The sequence below is a fragment of the Dendrobates tinctorius genome, unplaced genomic scaffold, assembly GCF_039654945.1.
Source record: "Dendrobates tinctorius isolate UK_male_01 unplaced genomic scaffold, ASM3965494v1 ptg000126l, whole genome shotgun sequence".
Lineage (NCBI taxonomy): Eukaryota > Metazoa > Chordata > Amphibia > Anura > Dendrobatidae > Dendrobates > Dendrobates tinctorius.
Window position 1 is genome coordinate 4572041 of NW_027361794.1, and position 18712 is coordinate 4590752.

The 18712-nt window shown below is 43.7% G+C and overlaps 1 protein-coding gene across 1 annotated transcript in view; it reads left to right on the forward strand.

The window, feature by feature from the left end:
• Nucleotides 1-15659, forward strand: part of LOC141047267 (uncharacterized) — a 123462-nt gene extending 107803 nt beyond the window's left edge. Inside the window, 1 exon segment of the mRNA XM_073542274.1 lies at nt 11307-15659. Within this exon segment, the coding sequence (XP_073398375.1) occupies nt 11307-12817 (1511 nt within the window). The 3' untranslated portion in view covers nt 12818-15659.
• The last annotated feature ends 3053 nt before the right edge of the window (nt 15660-18712 follow it).

Below are 18712 nucleotides of genomic sequence, written 5' to 3' on the forward strand. Positions count from 1 at the left end.
TGTTCCGGGGGTGGCACCTCCAGACCCTGTATTGGTTGAAGGTAACATGGAATAAGAGGTAGAGAAAGTACTGGATTCCCGTCTGGCTAGACGGAGACTCCAGTATTTGGTTAAGTGGAAGGGTTATGGTCAGGAGGATAATTCCTGGGTCTCTGCCTCTGATATTCATGCCAAAAGATTGGTGCGTGCCTTTCATCGGGCTCACCCTGATCGCCCTGGTGGCGTGGTTGAGGGTTCGGTGACCCCTCCTCAAGGGGGAGGTACTGTTGTGAGTTCATTTTCCCCTTCGTCACTGGGGTCTGGTGAACTCCCTCTTCTGGTGAAGAAAGATAGTGAGCCTGATTGTCAAACACCTGGGGCTGATGATGATGACTGGCTGAGTGGAGTTAATGACTGGATATAAGGCTGCCGACGCCCTTCTGGCCTGCGGGTGATTTCTCTGTGGACTTCTAGGAAACCAGTCTGATTCCTGCTCATCTAAAGCTAAGATTTCTGCTTTGCCTTTTTGCATTAGTGTTTTGTTTTCCTTGCTTTTCTGGATTCTGCCATTCCCTGCTGGGGTGAGCTGAATCTCCTTTTGCCTGTTGCTCTGTCTTCAGGATATTCCTGAGTACTGACATAGCCTTTTTGAAGCCTAGCGTCTTCAGGGCCTTTTTTACTGTCAGTTTGTTGGCTCTTATTTTCATAGGGTTTTTCACGGATTGCAGACAGCAGCCTTCCTGTCCTTTCCTATCTAAGCTAGCTTGGGCCCCATCTTTGCTCAGTCTATCTTTCTGTCTGTGTTTTGTTCTTTCTTCTTGCTTCACCGTCATTATGTGGGGGGCTGCCTTTTGCTTTGGGGTCTGCTCTGGGGCAGTTTAGATTTCCCTTTCTGTCTTTAGGCTATGTAGTCCTCCGGCTGTGATCGAGGGGCCTAGGGCATCGTAGGAGCCCCCCACGGCTACTGCTGGTTGTGTTGATAGGTTCAGGGGTCTGCAATCCGATAGCTGCCAACTTCTCTGGTTTTCTGGACTTAGCTAGCATTTCTATTTTTGCCTCCTACGGTGACTCAATCATAACAGTCCCCCATCCCTATCCTGGTATGCATGGCCCCCTCATCCCTGTCCTGGTATGCATGGCCCCCTCATCCCTATTCAGGTAGGCATGGTCAGCCTCATCCCTATCCTTGTATACAGGCCCCCATCTCCGTCCTGGTATGCATGGCCTCCATCTCCATCCTGGTATGCATATGCATGGCTCACTCTTATCTATCCTGGCATGATTGACCCCCATCCTGGTATATATGGCCCCAGAAAAAAACATTAAAAAATAAACCATTCTGCTAACCTTCCTGCACTTCCTCGCAGCTTCCTGTTCCAATGCCAGCTGCTGCATTATGCTTGTAAGCAGCACATAGCAGTGACGTCATGCGCTCCTAAGCATGACAATACCCCACATGATGGAAAAAACACAAGTAGTGGGTAAAAATGGCACCATAATTTGTCCCACAATTTCTGCTTAGCGTGGCAATACCCCATATGTGCAGTATTAATTAGCCATATGGAGTGACTCGGGAGGAACGGAGCGCTATTTACCTCCTGGAGCGCAGATTTTCCTAGAAGAGTTTGCCGACACCACATACAGAGCCCTTAATTACTTAAAAAGCAGAATCCTCCTTCAAGTGACCCCATTTTGGAAGTTATACCCCTTTGGGAATTTATCTACAGTGGTAATGCCGATTTTTGTCTCCATGAGTATTTTCCAGAAACAAGCAGCATTGAATGTTGCCGAGTGAAAATTGCAAACTGCAGTTGTAGTGACCAGTATGTTGCAGTCACCAGTACGTTATGCCCAGCCCGTGTTTCTGGAGCCACGCACCCGCAAGTTAGATGGGATTTCATCGCTTCAGAAATGCCAAACGTGGGCACTATATGTGGTTTAGGTGCACTGTGGGGCTCAGAAGGGGGGGGGCATATGGATTTGGCAGCACAGAATTTGCTGAATTTCTATTGGAGTGGTTTAGGTGCACTGTGGGGCTCAGAAGGGGGGGGGGCATATGGATTTGGCAGCACAGAATTTGCTGAATTTCTATTGGAGGGTTATGGAGCCATTTTGCTTTTCCAGAGCCTTTGTGCTACCAGTAAAGTGGAAGCCCCCTATATATTTCCATTAACAGATGACCGACCTGAGTGAGGGCTTGCTTTTTTTTGTGGATTGAGTTGAAGCTTTTATTGGCAACATTTTACATAACGTCTGGGATCACATTTATCCAGCGCTGTACGCTGACCGCTTGTTATGGAGTTTCCATCTAGATCTCTGAGTGGCGTGATTTAGATGAAACCCCTGAGAGATCTATTCACTATAATGATGCAGCACAGTTACTCAGGACTCCGTCTGGCCTATGTTCAGCTGTGTTCTTCATTTCAGAAGTTCACAAAACTGTGGCCGATGGCATTTTTTGCAATCCTCAAAAGACGGACACCACCAGATCATAGGTCAGATGGCATCCACAGTGCCTTCATTTGCCTCTTTATAGGGAATCTTCCACCAGTGGTTCCGTCTGAATCACGTATTTCAGAGATTTACATGGAAACCTCGATGTAAGCGCTCAATGCAGAGCGCAGGATAAATGTGCTCCAAGCCTGACTGCGATCTTTGGGAAGCAGAATGAAAAAATCAACACCATGTGAAAAATTGGTTTTATTTATTTTTACTTCTTCATGCGGTATAAATGATTAGGCTACTTTATTCTTCGGGTTGGTGTGATTACAACGATACCAGATTTATATCTGTTTTTATGTTTGGCTGCTGTCACACACACTAAGGCCTCTTTCACACATCAGGTTTTCGCCGTCAGGCGCGATCCGGCGCTTTTGACAAAAACCGGATCCGGCGAAATGCAATGCCGGATGCGGTTTCCCCCCCATTGACTTGCATTTGCGCCGGATCGCGCCGGATGGCCATGCGTTTCATCCGGTTTTCGCCGGATCCGGCAATGTGTCTCAATCCGGCGTCTGGAAAAAACGGCTACTGTAACGTTTTTTATCTCCGGCGAAAAAGCCGGACACGCCGGATCCTGCGCGTCCGGCTTTTTCACACAATGAAAGCCTATGAGCGCCGCAATGCGCCGGATCCGGCGACAGTCGGATCCGGTGGCCGGATCCGGTTTTTTTGGTCTGAGCATGCTCAGTAACTCTGCCCACAAGACACATATATAAAAGCAAGACAGTGGGACCCTCAGCCACACCCAACATGCCACCCAAGACAGCAACCAGGCGCAGGAGAAGGCAGGAGACCACTGCAGCACCATCAGCACCACCACCACCACGCCAAATGGAGCAGCAAATGGAACATGCTGAGGAGGGGAGTCCAGCAGCAGATGAGAGACGGTAATTATCAAATCCCCCATTCCTCCAAACTAGGGCCATGGAATATCAAGATATTCATTGGCCCTTTGTTTCTCTTTATTCAACAGCCGCCCAAGAGATGCAGCAGCAGCAGCAGCACTGGCAGCAGCTGTAACACCACCCACAGGCATGGAGTCTGGCCAGCAAGAGGACAGCACATCTTCTTCTGGGAGCCCTCCCTCGCATCATCAGCGTTTGACGGTAAGTTTTTATTTCCAAAATCCATCATCTCTGTAATATATGTCTATTCATTGCCTTTTATTTCAAAACAGGGATCACAAGATGAAGAGGAGCTCCCAGAAGAAGAAGGAAGGGGTGGACAGACACCTGGAGTGGGCTCACAATTGGTAAGATTTTGGCATCAAACGCAGAAACACAACATCACACTACACACAACACATAGAAAACAATGTTCTGCAGACCACACACAGCAAACAAATGCCTACATCCAAAGACATAACATTTTTTGTTTTCTTCTCTAGTCTTCCCAGTCTGGTGCTCGGCCAAGAGGTCCTCGGAGTGCCTCCCAGGGTCGTCGGCGACAGCAACGCGGCGGTCACCAGCGTGTAAGTATAAATATTTTTGCTTTGTTTTTTTGCACTTTTTATTTCATTTCTTTTGTGGAGGTTAATTATGTTATTTTTGTCTTTTTCTTTAACAGCCTTCACAGCGTGCTCCCGACTCTGACGGTGAGGATGGAGGAATCGATGTGGACCACCTCATCGATCTCGTCAGAGAAAGGGAGCCGCTCTGGAATAAGGCTGACCGCCTCCACGCTGACCTGATCGTTACCCGACGACTCTGGGAGGAAATCTGTTCGCTCCTTGTGGACCGCTGGGAGGACCTCGATGCTCGGGCCCAGATTAAAGAGCGTCAGTATATACAGTACCGGTTGCTTGATGTAAACCAGTGTTTCCCGAACAACAGTCCTCGTGGTCCCCACGGATCATGTGTTCAGGATTTCTATTTACTATGGAAATCCTGAAAACATGACCCCTGGGGACCATGAGGACTGGAGTTTGGGAAACACTGATGTTGTATACTAACCACTTTGTCCTTTCTCGTTTCAGGGGACAGAATTGTGAAGCGGTGGCGGTCTGTGAGGGATCGTTTCAAGAAGGAGTTCAATAAAGAGATGCGGGCCCCGAGTGGATCTGGAGGACGCAGGAGCAAGTACAAGTACGCACAAGCCCTGTCGTTCCTCCGGGATACAATGGTCACCAGAAGGTAAATATTACACACCACATGTGAAAAAAAAATGTTTAGATGCAACAATTTTTTTTCAGCCAGGGCCATACCATGTCACTTTTTTAATTGTTTTTTTTTCTCTTTATTCCACAGCACGGTAAGCAGCACTCGGGAGCCTGCACGGTTGGACCCTTCTGAGGCGATCCCTGAGGAGACCGGCACCGAGGGACACTTCGACCGCCCCGGTACATCTGCACCTTCACAGCCTTCCCACACATTCGACCCCTCTGTCCCATCCACCAGCACAGGAGCATCGTGGCCGCCTACATTACATGAAGCTGCTGGTGAGGAGATCGCTTTCCCTTTACCCCACCCTTCTGCCCCTGCCACCTCTAGTACACCTGCGGGTACTGGCCGGCAGCGGCAGAGGGGTCAGGAAAAGACTTATGCGCCAGAGTTCTTGCATCTGAATGCATCTTTCCAGAACTGTCTAAAAGTCTTGTCAGAGCAAATCTCCGCAGGCTTTCAGCAGATCAACTCCAGCATTCTGGAGGTGAAGACACTTCTGCAAACCATGCATTCAGAAGCAAGATCTTTGCCAAACCACACCTTTTTCAGGTCTGTTGTGGAGCACATGGAAACGCTATCTCCTACCCAGCAGATGCATGTAATGCATTCATGCCACGGTGCTCTCCAGCACGTTACCTCCCAACCTCCTCTTCCCACCCCAGTAGTTCCTCCACCTGCACCCCCTCCAGCCACTTTCCATCCTCCCCCTCCTATTGCATACCATCCACCTCCCCAGTACCAGCAACATCCCCAGTACCAGCAACCTCCCCAGTACCAGACATCTCCCCACTTCCAGCAACCTGCCCCATACCAAACTCCTTCCCCATACAACTTGCCATCAACATCATCTGCTCCTACAGTCCCTGCCCAACCCTCCACTCCACCGCCCACCACCTCTTCTGCCTCCCACATGTCCACCCATTCTGTAGCTTTTTCCACACCTTCACATCTAACTGTTCCTTCCCCACCACGATCCCAGTCCTCTCTCCACACTCCCAGTGTCGAAGTGTCCCGCAGCCCCTCCAGCAGTATTTCCACCCCACACTACACAGATTTATAATGTGTGTATTTTAATAAAAATGACCAGTTTTATGGTTTCAAAGCTTTATTAAAAAAGTTTATTAAAATTTAAAAACAGTTTACTAAAAAAAACATTTTTCAATAAAAGTTAAATTATTTTACACTGGTTGTCAGTCATTTCTTTCTGCGGCCAAAAAGGTTAAATACAGGGTATTTAAAAGGTAAAATGGTATTCAAAACTAGGTATATAACTGTGGGTAAATTTTAGCTTTTTGCCACAGTTGTGTTCCTGGTTGTGTTTGAAGCAAAGTATTTCACCTAAAAAGTTGTGTTTATTGTTGGTGATTTCCTAACAATGTACACAACTTTTGTTAAAAGGTGAAATACTTTGCATAAAACACAACCAGGTACACACCTGTGGCCTAAAGGTAAAAATAGTAAGACCATGACAAGATAGCCAACTTTGGTTGGCAAAGGTATATACTGTTGGTACAGAAGGTACACAATTTTGGTTAAGGGCACAAATCTTTCACACTCTGTCATCCTGCCAGTGTACTCTGCCTTGAGGTGACATAAAGTATAGTGCAAAATTGTCCCTCATTACTGAAACTGTCACAGAACTTCTAGTGGTAATGTCATGGTAATCTTGCAAGGTGGTTTCTTCAGAGGTGTCCTCAATGGAAATGGGTTCCTTGCAGATAACAAAATTGTGGAGTACCACGCAAGCTTTGATCACCTCGTCCACAGTTTCTGTCTTGAGGTTGATCGCAGTCAATAGGACCCGCCATTTGGCTGTCAGAATACCAAAGGTACATTCAACCATTCTTCTTGCTCTTGTGAGGCGGTAATTAAAAATGCATTTTGTTCTTGTCAATCCTCTGCTAGAGTACGGTTTCAAAAGGTGTTCTGACAGCTGGAAGGCTTCATCCCCTACACAGACAAATGGCATAGGTGGACCAGATGTTTGCGGCAGCGGTCTAGGGGGTGGGAACTGGAAGGTGTTTCCATACAGTTTACACCCCATGGCAGACAGTTTGAAAACTTGAGAGTCATTAGAGCGGCCATAGGCCCCAATAGCAACAGCAATAAACTTGTATTCCGCGTCAGCGATGGCCATGAGGACAATTGAAAAATATTTCTTGTAATTGAAATATTCCGATCCCAATCCGGCTGGCTTTACAATGTGGATATGTTTTCCGTCCACAGCGCCCAAGCAGTTGGGAAACTGACATATCTGTTGAAACTTTTCTGAAATTTCAATCCACCTCTCTGTTGTGGGCTCTGGTAAAAACTCTTCAGCTAAGGAGTCCCACAGTGCACGGCATGTGTACTTCACTATTCCAGATATGGTGGAAATCCCGAGTCTGTACTGGAAATGCAGTGACGAAAGGGATTCTCCAGTTGCAAGAAATCTGTGGGGAATTAAAAAACAATCAATTAGTTTTAAATCACAGCATTACATACCAAAACTCAGCTATAACACATGGAGATACAAACTACCACCAACAAGATTGCAGTGAAAGTGTGCTCTGATGCGAGCATATCCAATAAATGTGGCTTACCTTAAAGTCACCATCAGACGCTCTGCGGGTGAAACAGAGAAGCGGCAATAGGTGTCTGCTTTTCTTATGAGGTGTGCAATGCGCTCCACCAAGTAATCAAAATTCTCCATTTTCATCCGAACATATCCAAAAAATTTATCCGGGTTTCGTCGAAGGTCCATGCAGAGTGTAGAATAGACCCCACGCGTCATTCTCTTGGCTGTGATGGGGTGGATCCACAAACGTCGTCTACGATGCCTGATGCGCTGCTGTCTCGCTCTCTCCTCCAGAACAATCACCCTCAAACGATTCGCCTCCGCTGTAAAATCCGCCAAATTCTTCAAAATATTTCCAATGATAACATCCATCTTCGCCAGTAACTTGCTCTTCTCTCCAACCTGCACTTTCTCCTCTACAACCTGTCAAAGAAGGGCTGTAGGAACACGCTATATATAGTTTTCCAGTAGCCAATCCCGTTCGGAAGGCCACAAGGGGTGTTTTTAAAAACCGGATCCGGCGTAATCCGTCGAAAAACGGATGAACCGGATGAGACGGATCCGGTGTTGTCTGTCAAGAACAAGACGGATCCGGCAGAAAAACGGATCCGGTTTTATGAAATATTTGCTGGATCCGACGCTCCGGCACGACGCCGGATCGCGCCTGACGCCGAAAACCTGATGTGTGAAAGTAGCCTAAAAGACACCTTTTTATTGCAAAAAACAGTTTTTGCATCACCATATTTTGAGAGATATAACTTTTCCATATTTTTGCCCAGAGTTATGTGGGTACCATTTTCGGACACATGACATTTTTTGGTTGCTTTCTATTCTGATTTTGGGAGGCAGAATGAACAAACACCAGCAATTCAGGATTTTTTTCTTTTAGGGGGTTACGCCATTCCGTGTATAGTATAATAAGGCAATTTTATTCTTCGGATCAGTACGATTACAGCGATACCTCATTTATTTTTTTTTTATGTTTTGGCACTTTTACACAATAAAAACTATTTTATAGAAAACATAATTATTTTTCATCTCTTTATTCTAAGAGCTATAATTTTTTTTATTTTTCTGCTGATGGAGCTGTAGGGTGGTTTGCTTTTTGTGGGAAAAGATGGCGCTTTCTGTGGTACCATGATTATTTATATCTGTCTTTCTGATCGCGTTTTATTCCACTTTTTATTAGGTGGTATGATGATAAAGAATTGTTTTGCCTTATTTTTCATTTTTTTCTGGTGTTTACTAAAAGGGTTAACTAGTGGGACAGTTTTATAGGTCAGGTCATTGCCGATACGGTGATACCAAATATGTGTACTTTTATTGTTTGTTTTTCCATACAAATATTTATTTATGGATACAATATCTTGGGGTTTTTTTTGTTTTAAATATTTTTACAATTATTTTAATAAAAAATTGTTAGTTTTTTTTTAACTTTTTTACTTTGTACCACTATGGGACTATCCTATCTAGCATCCCTATACTATGTAAACTGTCAGCTCTACACATGATCAGCAAGTTTCCTAGCACTGGTGACCCGGATGATGTCATGGCAGCATCCAGTCACCATGGCAACTTTCGGTACCCGCGTCACACTGCAGGGTCTTCGATCCAAGGGCAGAGGGGCTGTCAGCCCTCTGCCGGCTCCTGGACTGCTAAGATCATGTTTGATCACAGCATTTTGGGGGTTAAAGTGCTGGGAACAATGCGTGAAGGTTCCCGGCACTTGGTGCCGGATGTCAGCTGTCAGAATCATCGTGCACGTGGGCGATTGTGCTGACGTAATAATCTGTCCCTGGTAAAATTGGCTAAGAGCACATGGATGGATTATTATGTCCGATGTCAGAAAGGGGTTAAAAAAAATCCATTGCCTCTTCCAAATGCCTGAGATCTAAATTTAAGACACCTCAGCTCTGCCCTATTATAAATAGTTATGTTTGAATGTCTAATATTTCTAATTGAAACTCATCTGACAGAAAATATTCACCATTACGATAGTTTAGATTGCCAAGAGCCACCAAGCCATATACTCTAATTAGCCCAGAGAGGTTTCACCACTTGTTACTCATTCTTTGATGATGAAGACTGTCGAGTTTGAGCATTTCAGTAGTTGTATTATCTATAATCGCAGTTTTTCACTACAGTAGATAGTGTCCAAAATAGGGATTGTCTTGCTAATCACCATTTAACCTTTCTACATGGAGCTGGACTTACTCAGAGACCCCTAGGCTTGGGCTATAGTGTTACCTGCTGTTCTGTGGTGTAAGTGTAAGAAGGACCAGACCGGGTGCAGAAACCAGACTTGGTGGGAACAAGCAGTGAGCAGCAGGGTACTGTTGGTGCTCCATCCCATGAGCATCGTGATAGCACAGGCCGGCGTTCGAGCTTCCCTGTGACCACTGACAGAGTCTGTGACCAGAGACATGCCATGTGCCTGTTGGCTCCCGCAAAGCAAGGTGCCAATCCCACTGGGCCCGTGAGTACCCACACGTGCCGCTAAAGGAGGACAAGGTGACTCATCGTGAACTGTGTTCTTGCCAGTATACTGTACTTCTGTCGAGCCACCTTAAGCTCCGACAGTGTTGTGGACTGTACTTCACCCCACACAGCAAATCCTGGACCAAGAACCCTGTCTAAGACGTCAAGGACTGTTCGCTGCCGTCAGAACTTTGATCATCAACACCTTCAGGATGACACCAGATCCATCATGTGCTAACTTTTGGCACCACCGTTTACAATGTGGACTCTACAGTTAGGAAGCCGTCAGATTGATAAGTTAACCCTTAAGAACTGTTGCTATATTCAGAATATCCGTTCCTGCAACTTTTACATCATTTGTGTTCATACCTTTTGTGATACCCTGTTTATCGCTTCTCCCTGCATGGAATATATCCCTGTTTTAGTAAAAACAACGTTAACTCTTGCTCTGCATCCCGCAACCTGCTCACATAAGATGGCAAGAAGAATAATCTAGTAGTTGGGTCAGAACCAGGAGGGCAGAGAAAATACAAAATCAGAAGACACAAGAGTAGTCATTAAATGGCTGGGGACACAAAAGGAAACAAATACACAAGTAGGGATCTGAGCACAGAGGACTGAACCAGAGGAGAGCAAGGCTGTATCTGGCAGCTTCCTGCAATATACCTTAAGTTTTAGTAGAGTGCGGTGCTTTCCAGTTAGCTGAAGCAGGGCACAGATTACTTCAGCTGGACAACACAAACACACTCATACTGCCAGACTGGATGGAACTACTGGTCCCAGTAAACTAATCTTAGTGGCTGGACAGAGCTTGTGCCACCCAAAGCTTCTTATTCTTATGTCCTCTTTATCACCAGTGCCACCTGCAGAATGAATAAGGCGCTATCTGGTGACAGAAGCAGACATTGCAGCAGCAAATCACAGAGGAGATGGGGCACTTCATTAGCAGAAGCCCTTATATGACAAAATAGCAAAAAAAAAAAAACAGTCCAGTAGAAATCCCCATAAAATGACTCAATTTTGAAAATTATAACCCTCAGTGAATTAATCTATAGGAGTAGTGATTATTTTGACTCCACAGGCACTTTCCAGAAATTAGAACTCAGGGGATGTTGGAGAGTAAAAATTGCACATTTGCCATTTTATTCCCCAACACATACTAGTACCCAGATTGTGCTACAGGAGGCACACCATAAAGTAATTTAAGTGGGTTCTTCCCACTACATAAAGCCAAATACATAGATGCTAAAAGTGATTTTGCGAACACTGCAAGGCACAGAGGCAAGGGGGAGATTTGACTTTGGGAGAGTGGATATTGCTTGATTGTTTTTTGGAAGTCATGTTCCTTTTCAAGAAACTTTGAGCCACTAATAATGGGGAAACCACTTTTTTTACACTGACAGATGATGGACCTGAAATGAGACTTGTTTTTTGTAAGATGAGTAGACATTTTATTAGTATTATTTTTGCCAATACAACATTGGTGTTTTTTTATTCCATATTTGGGAGGCAGAATGAACAAACAGTTGAACACCACACCACGCTCTACTCTCTACGCTCTAGAAATGTTAAAAAAAATAAATAAAAATCAAGGATATTTTATTTAAAAATGTTTTTTGTCTTAGCAGATGACTGTACCAGGAGATCAGAGGGACAGCTGACATCTTCAGTTTTTAAATCAGAAGCGCTTGAGATCCCACAGGATACAATTGAAGTGAATATCATTACTCAAGATATATCCATTCAAAGCAAAGATCTGTTATCTGAACCTTTGAAACAGGTCCAATCTTCTGATTCATTATCAACTACTAAGGAAAACCAAAGTCACAAAATAAGCATTAAAAAACTAACCACTTCTGAATCAAAGAAGTCATTTTCACCTTCAGAATATGAAAACCATTTTACCCTTCAAAAGTCTTTTCATAAACCTCAAAAACTTCACACAGCGGAAAACAGATTTTCTTGTTCCAAGTGTGGTAACTGTTTTAACCAGAAATCAGATCTTGATAGTCACAAGAGCAGTCACACAGGGGAGGATCCATTTTCCTATTCAGAATGTTTTGTAGACAAATCAACTCTTGGTAAACATCAGAGAAGTCACAAAGAGGAGAAGCTTGTTTCCTGTTCAGAATGTGGTAAAAGTTTCAATTCGAAAGCAGAATTTGTTAGGCACCAAAGAACCCACACAGGGGAGAAGCCTTTTTCATGTTCAGAATGTGGGAAATGTTTTAACCGGAAAGCGCATCTTGATTACCACCAGAGAATCCACACAGGGGATAAGCCTTTTTCCTGTTCAGAATGTGGTAAAAGTTTCAATTGGAAATCAGATTTTCTTAGGCACCAGCGAATCCACACAGGGGAGAAGCCATTTTCATGTTCAGAATGTGGGAAATGTTTTAACCTGAAATCTGCTCTTCTTAATCATCAGAGAATCCACACAGGGGAGAAGCCCTTTTCTTGTTCAGATTGTGGGAAAAGTTTTGTGAATAAATCAGTTTTCATTGGTCACCAAAAAATTCACACAGGGAAAAAGCCTTTTTCATGTTCAGAATGTGAGAAATGTTTTTTGGTTAAATCAACTCTTATTAGACACCAGAGAACTCACACAGGGGAGAAGCCTTTTTCCTGTCCAGAATGTGGGAAATATTTTAACCAGAAATGCAGTCTTATTATACACCAGAGAATCCACACAGGGGAGAAGCCATTTTCATGTTCAGAATGCGGGAAATGTTTTAACCTGAAATCTGCTCTTCTTAATCATCAGAGAATCCACACAGGGGAGAAGCCCTTTTCTTGTTCAGATTGTGGGAAAAGTTTTGTGAATAAATCAGTTTTCATTGGTCACCAAAAAATTCACACAGGGAAAAAGCCTTTTTCATGTTCAGAATGTGAGAAATGTTTTTTGGTTAAATCAACTCTTATTAGGCACCAGAGAACTCACACAGGGGAGAAGTCTTTTTCCTGTCCAGAATGTGGGAAATATTTTAACCAGAAACGCAGTCTTATTATACACCAGAGAATTCACACAGGGGAGAAGCCTTTTACATGTTCAGAATGTGGGAAATGTTTTACCCGGAAAACGCATCTTGATCACCACTGGAGAACCCACACAGAGGAGAAGCCTTTTTCATGTTTTTAATGTGGGAAATGTTTTAAACTGAAATTGTATTTTCTTAAAGTGGTTATCCTTGTGTTTGGCCTTGTTAATATAAAAAAAACATATTCACCCCCGAGCTGGTGCTGTTCCAACGGTATCAGCACTCGCATTCCTGGGGTTCATATGATGTTGTTACATCACACATCAACAGGAAGACAGAGCTGTCTGAAGGTGAGAACAGTGAAGCCAGGGCTAATTGGACACAGGGCTCACATGACATAACAACCTGAGGCCCTGAAATGTAAGTGCTGACACTGCTGGAACTGTGCCAGCATGGGAGGTTTTTAGAAGTGTTTTTATGTTAACAGGACCAAACATGAAGAATGAGAAGTCAAAATCCCACACAGAGGAGAAGACATCATAACTAGAGTGTAATAAATACTGTTGGAGAAATAGCACCAATAGGGTCTTATCTGGGATTCAGATGACTAAACACAATAAGATTGCACTCACCAGATGAAGCCAAATTTTGACTTATAACCGTATTCACTGCAGCAGATCCTCAGGTCCGCTGATGACCAACCGAAGGGAAAAAATGTAATTTGTGGTATTTTCCTGATGAAGAAGTCTGACAACTTTGAAACACGTTGAATAAAGCCAGTTATTCAGCAGCGCAGAGTAAATCCACATTTACCCAATTTTTTTTCCCATACCAAGAGTGTGAAATATGAATTACTTGGAAAATAGTATTTTGTTGGCCATCAAAAATAATTCAGATGGGAAGAAACAATATACGTTATTGACAAATTGTACAAAAAGATATAACACAGTCATATAATTGAATGAGAAAGGGAAATTACTTTAGAACGTACCATATTTTTTGGACTATAAGACACACTTTTTTTTAATTAGATAATTTTTATTAAGAAAATTACACAATAAAGTTTTTACAAAGACATCAGTTGAACAAAGATGTTTTCAATGCTATATGGTATCATTATACATTATTGTTATACATAAAATGCAATAAAAATGATTCAATTTTTTTTCATTCAAACAAACGAATACGACCCCCCTCCCCGATAACACTCCAGAGAAATCTGTATTCATGTTTTTTTATGATGTGTATACATTGGAATAACTGCCATTCAGTTATAATAATTAGTTTACATGTGTACTGGCCCTGCTTATATCGTTTAACCTCGGGTGATCATACAACAAGTGTTTCTGAAGCCAGAAATTGTCATATTATTTCTCAGGCGTATTAAAGATTGCAGGTCTGGAACATTCAACCAGGATCCCCAGATGTTGTCAAATTTCTTGATTGCTTTTCTCTTTTTATATGCCAATTTATCCAACCGAATAATATTGTTCAGCTTATTTAATAACTCATTAACAGTCAGTGGTTAGGTGTCTCGCCAATGTTGTGCAATAAATTTGCGTGCTTGATACAATCTTCACAAAAGACTTATTGCCATCGGGGATTCAAAATCGACTGAATCTCCCTAATATCCCAATATGCATATTATGGGGTCTGTTTGGATTTGCACACCAAATACCCCTTTTATTAAACACTAGCTGAAGAGCCCGGCGTTGCCCGGGCTTAGTAACCAACTACGGTTAGTTATAACAAATTATAAAGATTGTATCTATATAAATAAAGCTGAGTTAAAAACACATGTGACATGCACTCATATGAACAAGTCGGTAGGACACTGTTCATACCACCCACTGACTCAAACACAAACAGAGAGCACAGAATGACAATTGTGCAGAAATATCCTGCAGTAAAACATATAAGAGTAGTCAGCAAGTGCTGATGAAAAGATGATAACAAATACAGGGTATTTAGTTGATACGTTTTTTGCAAAAAAATGTATATGAAGCTGCTTCACCGCCTCCAGGTAACCCTATTGAAGCCGTCCCTATCTAATGTATTTAAAACCTGAACATGTGAACAGTGTCTAAATGAACAGGATGAAGATAGGCCACTTCCTAGTATGGGCACGTGGTGTAAGCCAGCTCTTTATGTGCATGTCACACAAGAGAGGGGTGGGGTCTCTCAAATCATGCATAGGCATGGAAAAAACTGGATTAAAAACACGTGACATGCACACATATGAACAAGTCGGTAGGACACTGTTCATACCACCCACTGACTCAAACACAAACAGAGCACAGAATGACAATTGTGCAGAAATATCCTGCAGTAAAACATATAAGAGTAGTCAGCAAGTGCTGATGAAAAGATGATAACAAATACAGGGTATTTAGTCGATACGTTTTTTTGCAAAAAAATGTATATCAAGCTGCTTCACCGCGTCAAGGTAACCCTATTGAAGCAGTTCCTATCTAATGTATTTAAAACCTGAACATGTGAACAGTGTCTAAATGAACAGGATGAAGATAGGTTGTGATGGTGTGATATGCTATGTGGATATCATTTTTTTGTATATTCCTATTTTTCTATTTCAGTCATTTTCATAGTGTTTTTCTTATTACATTGTAAGTCTACAGCCTCACTGTATCTGTCTCTTGATGACCCCCTGTAGTGCATTAATCCCTAAGGCCCTTTGTTCTCTGGGAGGCCTGGAAACCGGCCCCAACTTGTTTGACTACCCCTGGACAAAGAAGGGGGTGGAGGGGAAGAGCAGCAGCTGGACAGGTCAGTTCCGGTGTGGACAGGATTGTGTTAAGACAGCACTTCAGAGAGAGAAGGACCCATTTTATCCTCTGGTGCTAGAGTTTTGGAATCTCGTTTCCCTGGACATTTTATCCTGATACTGGACTGCATTCTTATTCTGGACTATCTTATCCTTTGTGTGGTGGACTGAATATGGACCTTTTCGTATTTTTGCCTGAATAAAGGTCTTGTAAAATTGTTCACTCTTCGCTTGCTCTGTTGATTGTGTGATACCAGACAAGGACCCCGTGACAGGCCGCTTCCTAGTATGGGCACGTGGTGTAAGCCAGCTCTTTATGTGCATGTCACACAAGAGAGGGGTGGGGTCTCTCAAATCATGCATAGCCACGGAAAAAACTGGATTAAAAACACATGTGACATGCACACATATAAACAAGTCGGTAGGACACTGTTCATACCACCCACTGACTCAAACACAAACAGAGAGCACAGAATGACAATTGTGCAGAAAAATCCTGCAGTAAAACATATAAGAGTAGCCAGCAAGTGCTGATGAAAAGATGATAACAAATACAGGGTATTTAGTCGATACGTTTTTTTGCAAAAAAATGTATATCAAGCTGCTTCACGGCGTCAAGTTAACCCTATTGAAGCAGTCCCTATCTAATGTATTTAAAACCTGAACATGTGAACAGTGTCTAAATGAACAGGATGAAGATAGGCCGCTTCCTAGTATGGGCACGTGGTGTAAGCCAGCTCTTTATGTGCATGTCACACAAGAGAGGGGTGGGGTCTCTCAAATCATGCATAGGCATGGAAAAAACTGGATTAAAAACACGTGACATGCACACATATGAACAAGTCGGTAGGACACTGTTCATACCACCCACTGACTCAAACAGAGAGCACAGAATGACAATTGTCCAGAAATATCCTGCAGTAAAACATAAGAGTAGTCAGCAAGTGCTGATGAAAAGATGATAACAAATACAGGGCATTTAGTCGATACTTTTTTTGCCAAAAAAAGTATATCAAGCTGCTTCACCGCGTCAAGGTAACCCCATGGAAGCAGTCCCTATCTAATGTATTTAAAACCTGAACATGTGAACAGTGTCTAAATGAACAGGATGAAGATAGGCCGCTTCCTAGTATAAATAAAGCTGAGTGTAGAGCCCTGCCCACTCCGCATAGCCACATTCACTATAATATCCCACATCATCCCGTCAGCCAGAGCCACCAGACTACTACCCCTAATATCCCACATCTTCCCATCATCCAGAGCCACCTGATTACTACCCCTAATATCCCACATCATCCCATCCGCCAGAGCTACCGGACGACTACCTCTAATATCCCACATCCCGTCACAGCCGCCGGACTACTACCCCTAATATCCTACATCATCCCGTCAGTGCCACCAGACTACTACCCCTAATATCCCACATCAGCCAGAGCCACCGGACTACAACCCCTAATATCCCACATCAGCCAGAGCCACCGGACTACTACCCCTAATATCCCACATCATCCCATCAGCCTGGGGTTAGAACCAGAGCGCTGAGTGGAACGGTCCTAACTTCCATACCGGGGATCCCTTTAAGAGAGGCCTGGGGTCAAAACCAAAGCACTGGATGGATTTGCCCTGACTTCCATACCAATGATCCCTTTAATAGAAGCTTGAGGTGAAAATCAGTGCTGAGGGATTTACCCTAACTTCCATACCGGAGATCCCTTTAAGAGATGCCTGGGGTCAGTACCAAAGCGCAGAGTGGATTTGCCCACACTAAATAGGAAAGGACAGAAAAGATGCTGGCTGCAATCCGCAAAAAACCCTACCAAAAATGTCCCAACCGTCTGATAGGGAAAAAGGCCCTGAAGTCGCTAGACTTCAAAATCACTATATCAGCACTCAGGTATATTCTGAAAACAGAGCAAAGAGATAAACTGATCAGAGACAAAAATGGAGCTCAGCCCGTCCCAACAAAGGCAGGCTAAACACAAAACACTAAGCAAACAGACAAAATCTCATGGAAAAATAAGAGAGCATAAACTTAGCTTTCAGTAGACAGGACTAACTGGTTGCAAGAGCTCAGAGCAGAAGGATCACCAGCACCCCTGTAGGGCGTCGGCTGCCTTATATCCACTCAGTGATTCCGGGTGTCCAATCAGGCTCCACCTGTTCAGATGACAGGTTCTTCTCAACCCAATCAATTTCACTACCTCTCTTCACCAGCAGAGGGAGTTCATCAGACATCAACGGTGAAGGGGTGAAGGGGAAAATGAACTCACAACAGTACCTCCCCCTTGAGGAGGGGTCACCGAACCCTCATCCACGCCACCAGGACGATCAGGATGGGCCCGATGAAAAGCACGAACCAATCTTTCGGCATGAATATCGGATGCAGGGACCCAAGAATTATCCTCCTGGCCATAACCCTTCCATTTAACCAAATACTGGAGTCTCCGTCTAGCCAGGCGAGAATCCAGTATCTTCTCAACCTCATATTCCACATTACCTTCCACCAATACAGGGTCAGGAGGTGCCACCACAGGAACTACTGGCTCAAGAAACCTCTTTAACAGAGACTTATGAAACACGTTATGGATCTTAAATGTAACAGGAAGAGCCAATCGAAACGAGACAGGATTAAGAATCTCCAAAATCTTGTAAGGTCCAATAAATCTAGGTTTAAACTTTGGAGAAGCCACCTTCATAGAGATATTCTTTGATGACAACCAAACCATATCACCAACCTTAAACTGGGGACCAATGGTCCTATGATGGTTGGAAAACCGCTGGGCCTTTTCCTGGGAGAGAGACAACCTATCCACCACTTGGTCCCAGATCTGGTACATTCTCTCCACCATAGTGTCAACACCTGGGCAGGCAGAAGACTCCACCTGCCCTGAAGAGAATCGAGGATGAAACCCAAAGTTACAAAAAAAAGGTGACATCAAAGTGGCAGAACTAGCTCTATTATTTAAAGCAAATTCGGCCAAGGGCAAAAATGAAACCCAATTATCCTGATCAGCAGAAATAAAACCTCAAATACGACTCCAAAGTCTGGTTTGTTCTCTCCGTCTGCCCATTGGTCTGAGGGTGAAACGCAGAGGAGGACAACTGAATTCCCAGCTTGGAACATAAAGTCCTCCAAAATCTAGAAATAAACTGAACTCCTCTGTCAGATACAATGTTCTCAGGAATCCCGTGCAAGCGAACCACCTGTTGCAAAAACAAGGGCACCAACTCTGAGGAAGATGGCAACTTAGGGAGTGGTACAAGATGGACCATC